At 31.5% G+C, this 20750-nt stretch overlaps 1 protein-coding gene across 1 annotated transcript; it reads right to left on the bottom strand.

Annotated features, from left to right (window-relative positions):
* Positions 1–12389: 12389 nt before the first annotated feature.
* Positions 12390–18420, bottom strand: LOC100376206 (UDP-glucuronosyltransferase 2C1-like). Its single transcript, XM_006814796.3, has 4 exons — positions 17395–18420; positions 14991–15204; positions 14325–14544; positions 12390–12991 (listed from the first exon to the last, which is right to left on the bottom strand). Exons 1-4 carry the CDS (start codon positions 18217–18219, stop codon positions 12709–12711), a joined length of 1542 nt encoding a protein of 513 aa, XP_006814859.3. The 5' UTR covers positions 18220–18420; the 3' UTR covers positions 12390–12708.
* Between the last annotated feature and the right edge of the window lie 2330 nt (positions 18421–20750).

Below are 20750 nucleotides of genomic sequence, written 5' to 3'. Positions count from 1 at the left end.
ACTATAGCAAAACTGTAAACATCACTCGGTGCTCACGGGGGAAACAATCATAATATTATTACTTTACACTCACTGTAAGCATCTTTGTTGACTGCGCTGAGTGTATCGCTCCGCTCAGGTGTTACCGGTAGTACTGAATATGTCATCTGTAGTGAAATTAATAACGTATTGCATGTACTGACTGAACATATTCCTTTTATTGCATGTACTGACTGAACATATTCCTTTTATTGCATGTACTGACTGAACATATTACTTTTATTACATGTATTGACTGAACAATATGCTTTTATTGCATGTACTGACTGGACATATTACTTTTATTGCATGTATTGACTGAACATATTACTTGTATTGCATGTACTGACTGAACATATTACTTTTATTATATGTTCCGACTGAACATATTACTTTTATTGCATGTACTGACTGAACATATTACTTTTATTACATGTATTGACTGAACATATTACTTTTATTGCATGTATTTACTGGACATATTACTTTTATTGCATGTACTGTCTGAACATAACACTTTTATTGCATGTACTGACTGAACATATTATTTTTATTGCATGTATTGACTGAACATATTACTTTTATTACATGTATTCACTGAACAAATTACTTTTATTGCATGTACTGACTGGACATATTATTTTTTATTGCATGTACCAACTGACCATATTACTTTTATTGCATGTACTGACTGAACATATTACTTTTATTGCATGTACTCTCTGAACATATCACTTTTATTGCATGTATTGACTGGACATATTACTTTTATTGCATGTACTGGCTGAACATATTACTTTTATTGCATGTACTGACTGAACATATTACTTTTATTATATGTTCCGACTGAACATATTACTTTTATTGCATGTACTGACTGAACATATTACTTTTATTACATGTATTGACTGAACATATTACTTTTATTGCATGTATTGACTGGACATATTACTTTTATTGCATGTATTTACTGGACATATTACTTTTATTGCATGTACTGTCTGAACATATCACTTTTATTGCATGTACTGACTGAACATATTACTTTTATTGCATGTATTGACTGAACATATTACTTTTATTACATGTATTGACTGAACAAATTACTTTGATTGCATGTATTGACTGAACATATCACTTTCATTGCATGTACTGACTGAACATATTACTTTCATTGCATGTACCAACTGAACATATTACTTTTATTGCATGTACTGACTGGATATATTACTTTTATTGCATGTACTGACTGGACATATTATTCGTATTGCATGTACTGACTGAATATATTACTTTTATGACATGTATTGACTGAGTATACTACTTTTATTGCATGTATTGACTGAGTATATTACTTTTATTGTATGTACTGACTGAACATATTATTTGTATTGCATGTACTGACTGAACATATTACTTTTATTGCATGTACTGACTGGACATATTACTTTTATTACACGTGACAGAACATATTACTTTTATTGCATGTGCTGACTGAACATATTACTTTTATTGCATGTACTCTCTGAACATATCACTTTTATTGCATGTATTGACTGAACATAACACTTTTATTGCATGTACTGTATGAACATATCATATTTATTCATGTATTTACGGGACATATTACTTTTATTGCATGTATTGACTGAACATATTACTTTTATTACATGTATTGACTGGACATATTACTTTTATTGCATGTATTTACTGGACATATTACTTTTATTGCATGTACTGTCTGAACATAACACTTTTATTGCATGTACTGACTGAACATATTACTTTTATTACATGTATTCACTGAACAAATTACTTTTATTGCATGTACTGACTGGACATATTATTTTTTATTGCATGTACCAACTGAACATATTATTTTTATTGCATGTACTGACTGAACATATTACTTTTATTGCATGTACTCTCTGAACATATCATATTTATTGCATGTATTGACTGGACATATTACTTTTATTGCATGTACGGACTGAACATATTACTTTTATTGCATGTACTGACTGAACATATTACTAGTATTGCATGTACTGTCTTAACATATCACTTTTATTGCATGTATTGACTGGACATATTACTTTTATTGCATGTACTGTCTGAACATATTTCTTTTATTGCATGTATTGACTGAACATATTACTTTTATTGCATGTATTGACTGAACATATTACTTTTATTGCATGTACTGACTGAATATATTACTTTTATTGCATGTACTGACTGAACGTATTACTTTTATTATATGTTCCGACTGAACATATTACTTTTATTGCATGTACTGACTGAACATATTACTTTTATTACATGTATTGACTGAACATATCACTTTCATTACATGTATTGACTGGACGTATTACTTTTATTGCATGAACTGTCTGAACAATATCATATTTATTGCATGTATTGACTGGACATATTACTTTCATTGCATGTACCAACTGAACATATTACTTTTATTGCATGTATTTACTGGAGATATTACTTTTATTGCATGTACTGTCTGAACATATCACTTTGATTGCATGTATTGAGTGAACATATTACTTTTATTGCATGTACTGACTGAACGTATTACTTTTATTGCATTACTGACTGAACATATTATTTTATTGCATGTATTGACTGGACATATTACTTTTATTGCATGTACTGACTGAACATATCACTTTTTTGCATGTATTGACTGAACATATTACTTTTATTGCATGTACTGACTGCACATATTACTTTTATTGCATGTACTGACTGAACATATTACTTTTATTACACGTGATAGAACATATTACTTTTATTGCATGTACTGACTGAACATATTACTTTTATTGCATGTACTCTCTGAACATATCACTTTTATTGCATGTATTGACTGAACATAATACTTTTATTGCATGTACTGTCTGAACATATCATATTTATTGCATGTATTTACGGGACATATTACTTTTATTGCATGTACTGTCTGAACATATCACTTTGATTGCATGTATTGACTGAACATATTACTTTTATTGCATGTACTGACTGAACATATTACTTTTATTACATGTACTGACTGAACATATCACTTTTTTGCATGTATTGACTGAACATATTACTTTTATTGCATGTACTGACTGCACATATTACTTTTATTGCATGTACTGACTGAACATATTACTTTTATTGCATGTACTGACTGAACATATTACTTTTATTGCATGTACCAACTGAACATGTTACTTTTATTGCATGTACTGTCTGAACATATCACTTTTATTGCATGTATTGACTGGACATATTACTTTTATTGCATGTACTGACTGAGCATATCACTTTTATTGCATGTACTGACTGAACATATTACTTTTATTGCATGTATTGACTGAACATATTACTTTTATTGCATGTACTGACTGAACATATTACTTTTATTGCATGTACTCTCTGAACATATCACTTTTATTGCATGTATTGACTGCACATATTACTTTTATTGCATGTACTCTCTGAACATATCATATTTATTGCATGTATTGACTGGACATATTACTTTTATTGCATGTACGGACTGAACATATTACTTTTATTGCATGTACTGACTGAACATATTACTTGTATTGCATGTACTGTCTTAACATATCACTTTTATTGCATGTATTGACTGGACATATTACTTTTATTGCATGTATTGTCTGAACATATTTCTTTTATTGCATGTATTGACTGAACATATTACTTTTATTGCATGTATTGACTGAACATATTACTTTTATTGCATGTACTGACTGAATATATTACTTTTATTGCATGTACTGACTGAACGTATTACTTTTATTATATGTTCCGACTGAACATATTACTTTTATTGCATGTACTGACTGAACATATTACTTTTATTACATGTATTGACTGGACATATTACTTTTATTGCATGTATTTACTGGACATATTACTTTTATTGCATGTACTGTCTGAACATAACACTTTTATTGCATGTACTGACTGAACATATTATTTTTATTGCATGTATTGACTGAACATATTACTTTTATTACATGTATTCACTGAACAAATTACTTTTATTGCATGTACTGACTGGACATATTATTTTTTATTGCATGTACCAACTGAACATATTACTTTTATTGCATGTACTGACTGAACATATTACTTTTATTACATGTACTGACTGAACATATCACTTTTTTGCATGTATTGACTGAACATATTACTTTTATTGCATGTACTGACTGCACATATTACTTTTATTGCATGTACTGACTGAACATATTACTTTTATTGCATATACTGACTGAACATATTACTTTTATTGCATGTACCAACTGAACATGTTACTTTTATTGCATGTACTGTCTGAACATATCACTTTTATTGCATGTATTGACTGAACATATTACTTTTATTGCATGTACTGACTGAGCATATCACTTTTATTGCATGTACTGACTGAACATATTACTTTTATTGCATGTATTGACTGAACATATTACTTTTATTGCATGTACTGACTGAACATATTACTTTTATTGCATGTACTCTCTGAACATATCACTTTTATTGCATGTATTGACTGCACATATTACTTTTATTGCATGTACTGTCTGAACATATCATATCTATTGCATGTATTGACTGGACATATTACTTTTATTGCATGTACGGACTGAACATATTACTTTTATTGCATGTACTGACTGAACATATTACTTGTATTGCATGTACTGTCTTAACATATCACTTTTATTGCATGTATTGACTGGACATATTACTTTTATTGCATGTATTGTCTGAACATATTTCTTTTATTGCATGTATTGACTGAACATATTACTTTTATTGCATGTATTGACTGAACATATTACTTTTATTGCATGTACTAAATGAATATATTACTTTTATTGCATGTACTGACTGAACGTATTACTTTTATTATATGTTCCGACTGAACATATTACTTTTATTGCATGTACTGTCTGAACATAACACTTTTATTGCATGTACTGACTGAACATATTATTTTTATTGCATGTATTGACTGAACATATTACTTTTATTACATGTATTCACTGAACAAATTACTTTTATTGCATGTACTGACTGGACATATTATTTTTTATTGCATGTACCAACTGAACATATTACTTTTATTGCATGTACTGACTGAACATATTACTTTTATTGCATGTACTCTCTGAACATATCACTTTTTTTTGCATGTATTGACTGGACATATTACTTTTATTGCATGTACTGGCTGAACATATTACTTTTATTGCATGTACTGACTGAACATATTACTTTTATTCTATGTTCCGACTGAACATATCACTTTTATTGCATGTATTGACTGAACATATTACTTTATTACATGTATTGACTGAACATATTACTTTTATTGCATGTATTGACTGGACATATTACTTTTATTGCATGTATTTACTGGACATATTACTTTTATTGCATGTACTGTCTGAACATATCACTTTTATTGCATGTACTGACTGAACATATTACTTTTATTGCATGTATTGACTGAACATATTACTTTTATTACATGTATTGACTGAACAAATTACTTTTATTGCATGTATTGACTGAACATATCACTTTCATTGCATGTACTGACTGAACATATTACTTTCATTGCATGTACCAACTGAACATATTACTTTTATTGCATGTACTGACTGGATATATTACTTTTATTGCATGTACTGACTAAACATATTATTTGTATTGCATGTACTGACTGAGTATATTACTTTTATGACATGTATTGACTGAGTATACTACTTTTATTGCATGTATTGACTGAGTATATTACTTTTATTGTATGTACTGACTGAACATATTATTTGTATTGCATGTACTGACTGAACATATTAATTTTATTGCATGTACTGACTGGACATTTTACTTTTATTACACGTGACAGAACATATTACTTTTATTGCATGTACTGACTGAACATATTACTTTTATTACATGTATTGACTGAACATATCACTTTCATTACATGTATTGACTGGACATATTACTTTTATTGCATGAACTGTCTGAACAATATCATATTTATTGCATGTATTGACTGGACATATTACTTTCATTGCATGTACCAACTGAACATATTACTTTTATTGCATGTATTTACTGGAGATATTACTTTTATTGCATGTACTGTCTGAACATATCACTTTGATTGCATGTATTGACTGAACATATTACTTTTATTGCATGTACTGACTGAACGTATTACTTTTATTGCATTACTGACTGAACATATTACTTTTATTGCATGTATTGACTGGACATATTACTTTTATTGCATGTACTGACTGAACATATCACTTTGATTGCATGTATTGACTGTACATATTACTTTTATTGCATGTACTGACTGAACATATCACTTTGATTGCATGTATTGACTGAACATATTACTTTTATTGCATGTACTGACTGAACGTATTACTTTTATTGCATGTACTGACTGAACATATCACTTTGATTGCATGTATTGACTGGACATATTACTTTTATTGCTTGTACTGACTGAACATATCATATTTATTGCATGTATTTACTGGACATATTACTTTTATTGCATGTACTGTCTGAACATATCACTTTGATTGCATGTATTGACTGAACATATTACTTTTATTGCATGTACTGACTGAACGTATTACTTTTATTGCATGTACTGACTGAACATATCACTTTTATTACATGTATTGACTGAACATATTACTGTTATTGCATGTACTGACTGAACATATCACTTTTATTGCATGTATTGACTGAACATATTACTTTCATTGCATGTACCAACTGAACATATTACTTTTATTGCATGTACTGACTGAACATAATACTTTTATTGCATGTACTGTCTTAACATATCACTTTTATTGCATGTATTGACTGGACATGTTACTTTTATTGCATGCACTGTCTGAACATATCATATTTATTGCATGTATTGACTGGACATATTACTTTTATTGCATGTACTGACTGAACATATTACTTTTATTGCATGTACTGACTGAACATATTACTTGTATTGCATGTACTGTCTTAACATATCACTTTATTGCATGTATTGACTGGACATATTACTTTTATTGCATGTACTGTCTGGACATATTTCTTTTATTGCATGTATTGACTGAACATATTACTTTTATTACATGTATTTACTGGACATATTACTTTTATTGCATGTACTGTCTGAACATAACACTTTTATTGCATGTACTGACTGAACATATTATTTTTATTGCATGTATTGACTGAACATATTACTTTTATTACATGTATTCACTGAACAAATTACTTTTATTGCATGTACTGACTGGACATATTATTTTTTATTGCATGTACCAACTGAACATATTACTTTTATTGCATGTACTGACTGAACATATTACTTTTATTGCATGTACTCTCTGAACATATCATATTTATTGCATGTATTGACTGGACATATTACTTTTATTGCATGTACGGACTGAACATATTACTTTTATTGCATGTACTGACTGAACATATTACTTGTATTGCATGTACTGTCTTAACATATCACTTTTATTGCATGTATTGACTGGACATATTACTTTTATTGCATGTACTGTCTGAACATATTTCTTTTATTGCATGTATTGACTGAACATATTACTTTTATTGCATGTATTGACTGAACATATTACTTTTATTGCATGTACTGACTGAATATATTACTTTTATTGCATGTACTGACTGAACGTATTACTTTTATTATATGTTCCGACTGAACATATTACTTTTATTGCATGTACTGACTGAACATATTACTTTTATTACATGTATTGACTGAACATATCACTTTCATTACATGTATTGACTGGACATATTACTTTTATTGCATGAACTGTCTGAACAATATCATATTTATTGCATGTATTGACTGGACATATTACTTTCATTGCATGTACCAACTGAACATATTACTTTTATTGCATGTATTTACTGGAGATATTACTTTTATTGCATGTACTGTCTGAACATATCACTTTGATTGCATGTATTGAGTGAACATATTACTTTTATTGCATGTACTGACTGAACGTATTACTTTTATTGCATTACTGACTGAACATATTACTTTTATTGCATGTATTGACTGGACATATTACTTTTATTGCATGTACTGACTGAACATATCACTTTGATTGCATGTATTGACTGAACATATTACTTTCATTGCATGTACTGACTGAACATATCACTTTGATTGCATGTATTGACTGAACATATTACTTTTATTGCATGTACTGACTGAACGTATTACTTTTATTGCATGTACTGACTGAACATATCACTTTGATTGCATGTATTGACTGGACATATTACTTTTATTGCATGTACTGACTGAACATATCATATTTATTGCATGTATTTACTGGACATATTACTTTTATTGCATGTACTGTCTGAACATATCACTTTGATTGCATGTATTGACTGAACATATTACTTTTATTGCATGTACTGACTGAACGTATTACTTTTATTGCATGTACTGACTGAACATATTATTTTTATTACATGTATTGACTGGACATATTACTTTTATTGCACGTACTGTCTGAACATATCATATTTATTGCATGTATTTACTGGACATATTACTTTTATTGCATGTACTGTCTGAACATATCACTTTGATTGCATGTATTGACTGAACATATTACTTTTATTGCATGTACTGACTGAACATATTACTTTTATTGCATGTACTGACTGAACATATCACTTTTATTGCATGTATTGACTGAACATATTACTTTTATTGCATGTACTGACTGAACATATCACTTTTATTGCATGTATTGACTGAACATATTACTTTCATTGCATGTACCAACTGAACATATTACTTTTATTGCATGTACTGACTGAACATAATACTTTTATTGCATGTACTGTCTTAACATATCACTTTTATTGCATGTATTGACTGGACATATTACTTTTATTGCATGTACTGTCTGAACATATCATATTTATTGCATGTATTGACTGGACATATTACTTTTATTGCATGTACTGACTGAACATATTACTTTTATTGCATGTACTGACTGAACATATTACTTGTATTGCATGTACTGTCTTAACATATCACTTTATTGCATGTATTGACTGGACATATTACTTTTATTGCATGTACTGTCTGGACATATTTCTTTTATTGCATGTATTGACTGAACATATTATTTTTATTGCATGTATTGACTGAACATATTACTTTTATTGCATGTACTGTCTGAACATATCACTTTGATTGCATGTATTGACTGAACATATTACTTTTATTGCATGTACTGACTGAACGTATTACTTTTATTGCATGTACTGACTGAACATATTACTTTTATTGCATGTATTGACTGGACATATTACTTTTATTGCATGTACTGTCTGAACATATCATATTTGTTGCATGTATTTACTGGACATATTACTTTTATTGCATGTACTGTCTGAACATATCACTTTGATTGCATGTATTGGCTGAACATATTACTTTTATTGCATGTACTGACTGAACATATTACTTTTATTGCATGTACTGACTGAACATATCACTTTCATTGCATGTATTGACTGAACATATTTCTTTTATTGCATGAACTGACTGAACATATCACTTTTATTGCATGTATTGACTGAACATATTACTTTCATTGCATGTACCAACTGAACATATTACTTTTATTGCATGTACTGACTGAACATAATACTTTTATTGCATGTACTGTCTTAACATATCACTTTTATTGCATGTATTGACTGGACATATTACTTTTATTGCATGTACTGTCTGAACATATCATATTTATTGCATGTATTGACTGGACATATACTTTTATTGCATGTATGGACTGAACATATTACTTTTATTGCATGTACTGACTGAACATATTACTTGTATTGCATGTACTGTCTTAACATATCACTTTTATTGCATGTATTGACTGGACATATTACTTTTATTGCATGTACTGTCTGAACATATTTCTTTTATTGCATGTTTTGACTGAACATATTACTTTTATTGCATGTATTGACTGAACATATTACTTTTATTGCATGTATTGACTGAACATATTACTTTTATTGCATGTACTGACTGAACGTATTACTTTTATTATATGTTCCGACTGAACAAATTACTTTTATTGCATGTACTGACTGAACATATTACTTTTATTACATGTATTGACTGAACATATCACTTTCATTGCATGTATTGACTGGACATATTACTTTTATTGCATGAACTGTCTGAACATATCATATTTATTGCATGTATTGACTGGACATATTACTTTCATTGCATGTACCAACTGAACATATTACTTTTATTGCATGTATTTACTGGACATATTACTTTTATTGCATGTACTGTCTGAACATATCACTTTGATTGCATGTTTTGACTGAACATATTACTTTTATTGCATGTACTGACTGAACGTATTACTTTTATTGCATGTACTGACTGAACATATTACTTTCATTGCATGTATTGACTGAACATATTACTTTTATTGCATGTACTGTCTGAACATATCATATTTATTGCATGTATTTACTGGACATATTACTTTTATTGCATGTACTGTCTGAACATATCACTTTGATTGCATGTATTGACTGAACATATTACTTTTATTGCATGTACTGACTGAACATATTACTTTTATTGCATGTACTGACTGAACATATCACTTTTATTGCAAGTATTGACTGAACATATTACTTTTATTGCATGTACTGACTGAACATATCACTTTTATTGCATGTATTGACTGAACATATTACTTTCATTGCATGTACCAACTGAACATATTACTTTTATTGCATGTACTGACTGAACATAATACTTTTATTGCATGTACTGTCTTAACATATCACTTTTATTGCATGTATTGACTGGACATATTACTTTTATTGCATGTACTGACTGAGCATATTACTTTTATTACATGTACTGTCTGAACATATCATATTTATTTCATGTATTTACTGGACATATTACTTTTATTGCATGTACTGTCTGAACATATCACTTTGATTGCATGTATTGACTGAACATATTACTTTTATTGTATGTACTGGCTGAACATATTACTTTTATTGCATGTACTGACTAAACATATTACTTTTATGACATGTATTGACTGAGTATATTACTTTTATTGCATGTACTGTCTGAACATATCACTTTGATTGCATGTATTGACTGAACATATTACTTTTATTGCATGTACTGACTGAACATATTACTTTTATTGCATGTACTGACTGAACATATTATTTATTGCATTTATTGACTGAACATATCACTTTCATTGCATGTACTGACTGAACATATTACTTTCATTGCATGTACCAACTGAACATATTACTTTTATTGCATGTATTGACTGAACATATTACTTTCATTGCATGTACTGACTGAACATATCATATTTATTTCATGTATTTACTGGACATATTACTTTTATTGCATGTACTGTCTGAACATATCACTTTGATTGCATGTATTGACTGAACATATTACTTTTATTGTATGTACTGGCTGAACATATTACTTTTATTGCATGTACTGACTAAACATATTACTTTTATTGTATGTACTGGCTGAACATATTACTTTTATTGCATGTACTGACTAAACATATTACTTTTATGACATGTATTGACTGAGTATATTACTTTTATTGCATGTACTGTCTGAACATATCACTTTGATTGCATGTATTGACTGAACATATTACTTTTATTGCATGTACTGACTGAACATATTACTTTTATTGCATGTACTGACTGAACATATTATTTATTGCATTTATTGACTGAACATATCACTTTCATTGCATGTACTGACTGAACATATTACTTTCATTGCATGTACCAACTGAACATATTACTTTTATTGCATGTATTGACTGAACATATTACTTTCATTGCATGTACTGACTGAACATATTACTTTCATTGCATGTACCAACTGAACAAATTACTTTTATTGCATGTACTGACTGGATATATTACTTTTATTGCATGTACTGACTAAACATATTATTTGTATTGCATGTACTGACTGAATATATTACTTTTATGACATGTATTGACTGAACATATTACTTTGATTGCATGTATTGACTGAGTATACTACTTTTATTGTATGTACTGACTGAACGTATTATTTGTATTGCATGTACTGACTGAACATATTACTTTTATTGCATGTACTGACTGGACATATTACTTTTATTACACGTGACAGAATATATTACTTTTATTGCATGTACTGACTGAACATATTACCTTTATTGCATGTACGGACTGAACATATAACTTTTTTTACATGTATTGACTGAGTATATTACTTTTATTGCATGTACTGACTGAACATATTACTTTTATTTCGTGTACTGACTGAGCATATTACCCGATGTACTGACAGAATGAAAACGGATATATGACGCGTAACCCGTCACCTTATCCCCAAACCACCACAATGCTAACCCAAAAAATTATCATCATAACCCAAAACACAATCACCGTTATTCATCACATCTCATGTCAACTTTTGTTATTGGTGACAATTCAGTGTCATTCGCTTTTTAATTTTTTGCTCTGGTCTTTTCGGCAGCACATTCCGTGGACCAGGTAACACATCTTCGTAATGACGTAACCTATCACCAAGACAACAACCAATAGAAAGGCAGCTATATCGAGTAAATAATATTGATACCACGTGAGGTTGGGTACTTGTGATATAAGGTGATCTGTACCATGTTTTAATACGTAGTTTATCCAGTATACAACGGATTCTTCGGCAGTCATCAGCTTATCATGGGAAATGGCTGATAACTTCTGAGCTCTTCTTTTGTAGCTGAAATGTAATGATGACAAGTTATCAAGCTAAGTTGTCACGTGACTTCAAGTTCACTAGTGCGGTGGATGTCGGGTTTAAAATAGGTTGACACTAGTAAAAGAAACCTGAGAGAAATATTTACATGTAATATGATTACGATGCGTAAGTGGAACTATCAACAGCAGTTTTTAAAAAAGTAACGAAATTGTTTTCCAAAAAACTATTGATGATAATGTCACGAAATGAAGAAATGCGAGAACCAACCATTATCGGTTGCCAAAGGCTTAAAATGCACATAACTAAAATAACCAATGTGCAAATGTTTTGCATTTTGAGAATATTGTACACAATCATCGTGTGTCAGATTTTCACATGATGTACAACAAGGAAAAAACTATAAATTGCTGTTTTGCCAATATTAACACATTTTAACTGGCTGGTGGGAACTTGAGTAATCAACGTATGAAAAACGAGGCCGTTCTTTGAACAGTCTACCAGTCCACAAGAGAACGACAGAATCGGAGACGCCATTTACTTTTATAGAATGCCCTACCTTCGGGTGACAGTCTCAAGTGGAAAGACCGTTGTATATATGAAACGGTCATTTAGTATATATATATGGTCATATAGATTAATGCAAAAAGTTCAAGAATCGAATATATCTGAACTGTTATCATAGCGTTATGTAACCTCAAAAAATGGTATTGTAGCGATTCGGTCTGTTCTGGCCGGTCATCCGAAAACTTTTCAGTGGTGGGTCATTAAAGTCGGGTCAGCAAAACATAAGTGTGCAATGATTTGATCGTCAAGAAAAAATGCACAAAGGGAGTATTCATCATATCTGAGCCATGCAGAATGCAAAAATACAACAAATAAACGTATTCATTATTGGGGATATAAAATTGTTTGTGATATTAAGTATTCATTATGATTAAGCAAGTCATACATTGGCTTTAATATGAGTGAGGACATTCAATATATTTATTATAAAGTGAAAAACAGAAATTTCAGAATGGTTGACTCGAAATGCTTAACATTCGTCTATAATGCGCGGACATGCCTTCCATGTGATATAGCAAATGTGACCACCCCGTGAAGAAGATTGAGTGGTCCTCTGTTGAAATAACTAAAATAAATATTATTTAAAATTTTATATAAAGAAATTTTCATAACTTCCTCGATTTCTGTCCGTCACTGTATCAGAAAAATCAATATAAAGGTGTTCATTATAACAAGATTAAAGCGCTTCCTTTTTTTGTTTACTTCTTCATTTGTTGTTTGCCCGTGTTTTCTCTCCCTATTCTACGACTACGAAAATGTAAGTAGCTATTATAGATAACGTTGTTCTCACCTTTTGTCCATTATAACATTGTCCATTATATTAAACAAACTCTGTGACGTCATTGTTTGAAGACGCATTGCCTGTCCTATGCCTCTGTCCACTATTTTAGCTGCACTATCAAAGTGATGACCTTCTTGGGGTAAACATACCATGGGTACAGCGTGGTATACACCTTCGTATACACCAGTTGAACCGCCATGCGTCACAAAGAGACGAGTTTTGGGGTGTGCTGTAAAAAAGGATTAAAGCACATTTACTAAATTATATAACAAGACTGCTCGACTGAATATAAAGCCATTGTTTACTTCTATAAGCATGGTAGACAAAAAGAGAATAAATTCGCACGCAATTGTGTAAATTAGAGAGACAGTTGCAGAATGCATAATTCTTCATACACAATCGCTTTCTTTGTGGTTCGATCTTGGTTCGATTCGGACACAACATTCCCACTGTGAATGCACTATATAATTTGGACTTGCGCTGTGGCTGTATATAAAGCCTTCTCTGATTGGTTAATAGTCTGATTTTAATCAAAATGCATATACATTATATTTTAAAATGTAGAAAATGTAGGAAACAAAACACTTTGTCGTGTACTGTTGCTTAGAACATATCGACATAGACAGTTTATATAACTATTATAAACAAACACAATCTGAGCTTCATCTAAATTACCTAATAAATCATTTTGAGGAATCCATTGCATTATCTTTGTATTCTGTCCTAAATTATCAGGTCTATGTCCGTTATACTTCCACACTACCCGTTGTGACAAACGAGATATTGCATCTGCTATTATACGGGTAATACTCGTATCCATATCTTGCGACCCCATGGAAATTACTACAATGCCATGTTCTTGGGATCCTTCAATCCAGTTATCTAGATCCTGTTAATTGGAAACAGTTTCGTGATATCTACTCATACTGCAATGTATAGTTTTTGTTATAATGTCAATATGGACAGACACGATTATAACACAATGAGTCAGCTGATTACGAGAAATGACAAAACAAATACAATTTCTATAAAAGTGAACAGTCAGGTTTTAACATTTACAAAATTCAATAAAGCCATTACATAAATTATTTAAAATCATTGAACTAAATAAAGGGATCTAATTTTTGTTGTTTGTGTTATGTAAACTTATTATGCCTTCAAGATTTCAATAAGTGTCTTTTAAGAATCGCTTTTGCCGTATTGACCAATTGTATGGTATCTGTTTATCATTGCTAAAATAGTAAGAAAGTTGAGGCGTGTACTGAAGATTCGAGTGGTGCAATATTCATCAAGCATATTTATGTGTAAGGATATATTTATATTTATAAATGACATGTTGATATTCGTAAATCCCCGTTTGTATTTGCAATATCTCGAAGTGTATTCGTGAAACCATCATTTCTATTCGTCATTAAGCATGTTTATTTATATTTGTAAAATCAACATTTATTTTGGCGATAAAAACATTTTTATTTCATAAAACCTTCATTTGTGTTCGCAAAGCAACTTGCGACTTGTGAGCTCAGAGGGCGCTACTCTTGCATATACGAAGGTCGTTGGTGGGTATTCAACATAATAATTATGGTTATTCTTATAAAAATAGCATTATAATCTTTACCCTTCCCAATAGAAAGGCAGGCTCCGTCCCTGACAGTCTGTGTCAATATTTGATATTTACTTTTAAGTAACTTCTTCAATTAAAGTGCTTAGAACAGACGTGTAATTGGTAGTTATCAGTTATCTGGTTTATGTAAATAACATTTGAACCAGCATATCCTGGCATGATTACTATAATCAGCGAAGATCAAATAGGTAAGGTCACTAACGTTACTATGGTGAAGTTGATCTGATGGATTCAGATAATGGATGCAGGTAGAGTGAGTATACGAATTAGAGAATAAGGGGATTAAACAAATATCACTTAATAGCGTACACACTTGTAGAGCACCAACGTTACCATTGTGAATTAGAACCGTACGTTAGAAGAGTAGATTGTAAAGACGTTTGTTTTCCAGACGTTGTTTTCCAGCTCCATGTTGACAAAACATTGGTGTTTGGCCGAAATTATTTAACTGAGTAATAGTGGATCGTATGTGAGGTTTATTACGTTTGAAAGTATTTTAACTGCCATTTACGTTTTATTTTTTTAATTGCCGTTCATTAATATATTTTCCTTTATTTATTTATATTACCATTTACCTATTTTTATCTGACATGTCCCTTTATTTATTACATTGCAATTCCCGTTGCGTCTGTTTTCATTTTTATTGTCTTTCATTACTATTTCTATTACATTTCTGTTATTATTCCCTTTATAATATATATATATAATTCAATTTTTTGTTTTTCAATTTCATATTGGTTTTGTTATAAATCCCATGATAAGGTTTTACTTCTATAGTTTATATGCTTCAATTCTGAAAAACTCGCATTTGTTCCCTTTTGTTTATTAAGTCTGTATCCTTCACCAACGCATTATACACTCCCCAAATCTAAAAATTGATACAAATTATTTTGGTAGTTGTCGGCTTAAATAGCATAAAAACCCGGGCGTAAAATAAACATATAGGCTCTCTCTCTATTTTTATTTTTCGACGGGTTTCTATAGTCGTATTTTACAAATACAAAGTTGAATGGAGAGTTAACGAATACAAATTAATAGTTTACAAATACAAATCGAGGTTTAACGATGATAAATACGTAGGTAATACACGTAAATATTTTAGTGAATTTTGCAACAGTCGGCCTTACATGTGCGTGTCCATAGCTGTGGATTTTTGTCGACGGCTTTGTCATAAAGTCGTATGTCATTTCCCGATACTGTATTGCATTTATTAAATTTATTAAATTCAACGAACACCAATTATCGCTCTGTTCATTGCTTTAAAAGACCTACTCAAATTCACGTCACATTTTCCAATTACAAATTAGAGCTGATTCGTTGAGAAAACGTTAGGAAACCTCAACGTGAAAGCAGCCATGTTTTGACCGACAAATGCGCGAATCTGATTGGCTGATATACATATACAAGGTATAGTATTTATTATTTCCTGTATTATGAATTTACAGACTTAAATACCTTTGACAATGGCTTGACTTTTTCCGCTGAAAATGCACCAATTGGGATCACATGCGGCATCAATGGTCGAGGAAACTCAAGAGAAAAGTCAGCAGCCCATAACCAAAGTCTTGCTTTTGATTGGATATCTTGAACGCTCAATTCTGTGCTTATATTATGTTTTCTCTGAATTTCGTGATAAGGTGCAAACTTTATAAACTCCCGTATGATATTACCAACCCAGTAGTTAACAACATTGCGAACACGCTGAGTGAAAGTCATTTTATCAGTAAAGCCCGATGCGAACAGCGGAACATATGCTAGTGGAAGTGGAGCGTGCCATTGCGTTTCCTCTGCATTTGTCGTTGCAAAACTCACATATGGAACCTTAAAATATTCGGTGAAAAGCATCCCACAGTGAGCGGAACTATCAACTATGGCTAGATCAAATTGCTGCTCACTTCGTGGGTCGCCCCATTCATCGTAGTTGCTAAACATCTTGTCACACACGTCCGCTGAGGTCACTGTAGAGAATAGTTTGTCGATTAATCGATTAGTATATGAGTCGTAACCCGAGGCACGGCTTGTAGGTACTGTAATGTTTCTTATTCTATATGGTGCTGTAGGTATCTGGGAGTGGTGAATCAGTGTGTCAGTCGATGGCAGCAACATAGTGACACTGTGTCCCCTCCTTTCCAATATTTCCGCTATCACACCTAGTCCAACATTGTGCTCATTGCCAAACACAGGAATGACTACAATTCTCGCTGAAAGTGCATTTTGAAAGAATAAAGTAATATAGACAAAAACACAGGAAACGAACAAACATTTTGCTGTGGACATCATGGTGGCAAAAAGAGAAGTGGGTATAGTCAATAACGAATTAGAATCCGATTTGTGTTCTATGTATAGTGTACACCCACATACATACGTGGCACATTTTAAACATATCCCAATAGTAGTGTACCGGTATAATCAGTTGCCTGGTCAATGCTGTTGAAACGGTAAAGCCATCATTCACGCAGAGAATAACAAACGCGAGATACAAGTATTTTCCAGTAGTTTTGACGAACAATTTATTCTTCACCTGGTGTAAGATATGCAACTAGGTCAGCATCACCTGTTTAGTCTAAAAACATGATTGCTCGATACAAGTGACCTACCCGCCAAATCCACAAAAACGAAGGTCGAGTGCAGTTTGTTCAACAATAGCACATATGGCGATGCAATCTAAGGCACAAATTAACGGAAAACACATTTGGTTTGTTATGAAAAATATCAAGAACGTGATTAATATGGATTCCTTGTCTGAACCGGCGAGCAAAGTTGGCATGTTGACTGAAATTGTAATAAACACATTTTGCTCACTATTTCAACTAGTTGGGGAGGATGACTCATAGAACCTTACAAGGTATAAGGTGTGTCAATTTATGACAATTATTGTGACATCACTGCTTGCAATTATTCAACATATAGGCAATTATTTAAGTCATTTAAGTGGGCTCTTAAATTATATCTGCAATATACTCTCACTGAGTTATAAAAAATGAAAGACGTATTGAGAATCCTAAAACTCCATTCGGAAGGAAATAATTAGACAGTCCTGGTTAAATAATTAAATAAAAGTCAGATTATTTGAAAACCAGTTAGAGAAAGAATGCAAATACAACAATAAAAGCGTCTGGAAGTACGTGAATAGTATGCGCAAGATTAGATCTGGCAATGTTGGCACAAGCACACAAAATGACAACAAAGTAGCCAATGTCCTCACGGCAGCGACCAGTGTTAATTAGTATTCAATTTTGGACAAAATACAAGACAACACAAGAAAGCCAAGGTTTACTGACAATTTGACATAAATTACTCAAGTAGAACTAAGTTGGCCATTTATTTGTGCATTTTAAACTCACACATTGTTCTGCAAAGTTAACTGTTACGGTAATTCATATGCTTCTCAAGTGATTCAAATTAGTGTTGCAAGTAAGTGGGGTCATGGTGGTTTGATGGTTTGCACAATGACAGTAGCTCAATCACTTTAAGTCAGCAGCAAGAAATGCAAATATTGTTTAGTTTATTCTGGGGTAACCCCATCTTTATGTAAATCCTTTACAGGTAAGAACTTAGCTTGCTTTTCTGCTATTTTGTTTTACTGCATGTATGAGATATATTTATGAGATGTCTGTCTGTCTGAATGTCTTACTTGAATAATGACAAAGACAACGCCTGCCTTCAAAGCTTGCAAAGTTACGTGCAAATTTGTTAATGTTCCGTGGAAAGTCTTTATTGCTAGTGTTGCCTGCAAATTTATTGAAGTTACGACGAAAGCCTGCAAAGTTGCGGGTAAAAAAAGTAAAGTTACGTGGAAATTCTGCAAAGTTGAAAGCAGAGTAGGTGAAGTTACGAAGAAATCCTGTAGATTTGTCTGCAAAGTGGCGGGAAAACCTACAATATACACATTACATTTACGTGGGAATTATGTATTGTTACTGGACAAGTCCGCATTGTATTGCGATGGGAAGGTCTGCAAAGTTGGTTGCAAAGTAGGTGAATTTACGAAGAAAGCCTGCAGTGTTGTGTGTATAGTTGTAGAGTTACACGGAAATCTTGGAAAAGGTGCTTGCAAACTTGTAAAATATCCGTGGAAAGTCGGGAAAGTCTGCAAAGTTCTTTTTTTTAATATTTATTTAATTTTATGTATATAACATACATGGACAAACATTACAGAAGGCTTAATCTCAAGATATGATTTCAAAAGAAACTGTGTGTGGTAAGATCTAGCTAGATAGAAAATGAATACATAAATAGATAAATACTGACTATTTTAATTTCAATTTTAATAAGCCTGAGTTATAGTATATCCTGTATGATTGACCACTTTTTGTTATGTACCTCGAGTTTACTATTCTTCGTTGCAATATATTCCTCAATCTCTTTTATATCTTTGACCATGGTTATCTAAATATTAACATTTGGAATGATTAGTTTGCATTTATACAAGTGTATTTTACCAAGAATGAGAAGATGATTTGTGAGTTGGGACAATTCCGTTGAACCGAGTAATATATCATGAACACTCGCGAAACCATCTGTTGGAATGCATTCTGGGAACCATCTCGAGAATGTTGTCCAGAAATTACGGAATAAGATACAATGATAAAATAAATGATACATTGTTTCCTTTTCAGCTTTACAAAAAGTACACAAAGTGTTGTCATCCAGTGGAGAATTAAATTTAAAGAGATCTGAATTAAAGTACAATATTGTGTGTAATTTTAATATTGTTTTCAATATAAATACATGGTGAATGTTTCCTAGTGGCTGTATGTGTATGATTGTACTTCAGCCAGGGGGGGTAGAATGAATAATTCCCAGAACTC

The sequence above is a fragment of the Saccoglossus kowalevskii genome, chromosome 1 (genome assembly GCF_978046115.1).
Source record: "Saccoglossus kowalevskii chromosome 1, keSacKowa6.1, whole genome shotgun sequence".
NCBI lineage: Eukaryota > Metazoa > Hemichordata > Enteropneusta > Harrimaniidae > Saccoglossus > Saccoglossus kowalevskii.
Note: the sequence above shows the minus strand (reverse complement) of the source record. Positions and strands in the feature narration are given on the sequence as shown.

What these genes read in the sequence shown, in the direction of transcription:
- LOC100376206 (XM_006814796.3), bottom strand. Translation starts at nt 18,219, where the DNA reads ATGATGTCCACAGCAAAATGTTTGTTCGTTTCCTGTGTTTTTGTCTAT. An exon ending in AAGTCAAGCCATTGTCAAAG is followed by an intron (nt 15,205 to 17,394) that starts GTATTTAAGTCT and finishes TCCAATTAACAG; the next exon opens with GATCTAGATAACTGGATTGA. An exon ending in TCCTCAAAATGATTTATTAG is followed by an intron (nt 14,545 to 14,990) that starts GTAATTTAGATG and finishes CCTTTTTTACAG; the next exon opens with CACACCCCAAAACTCGTCTC.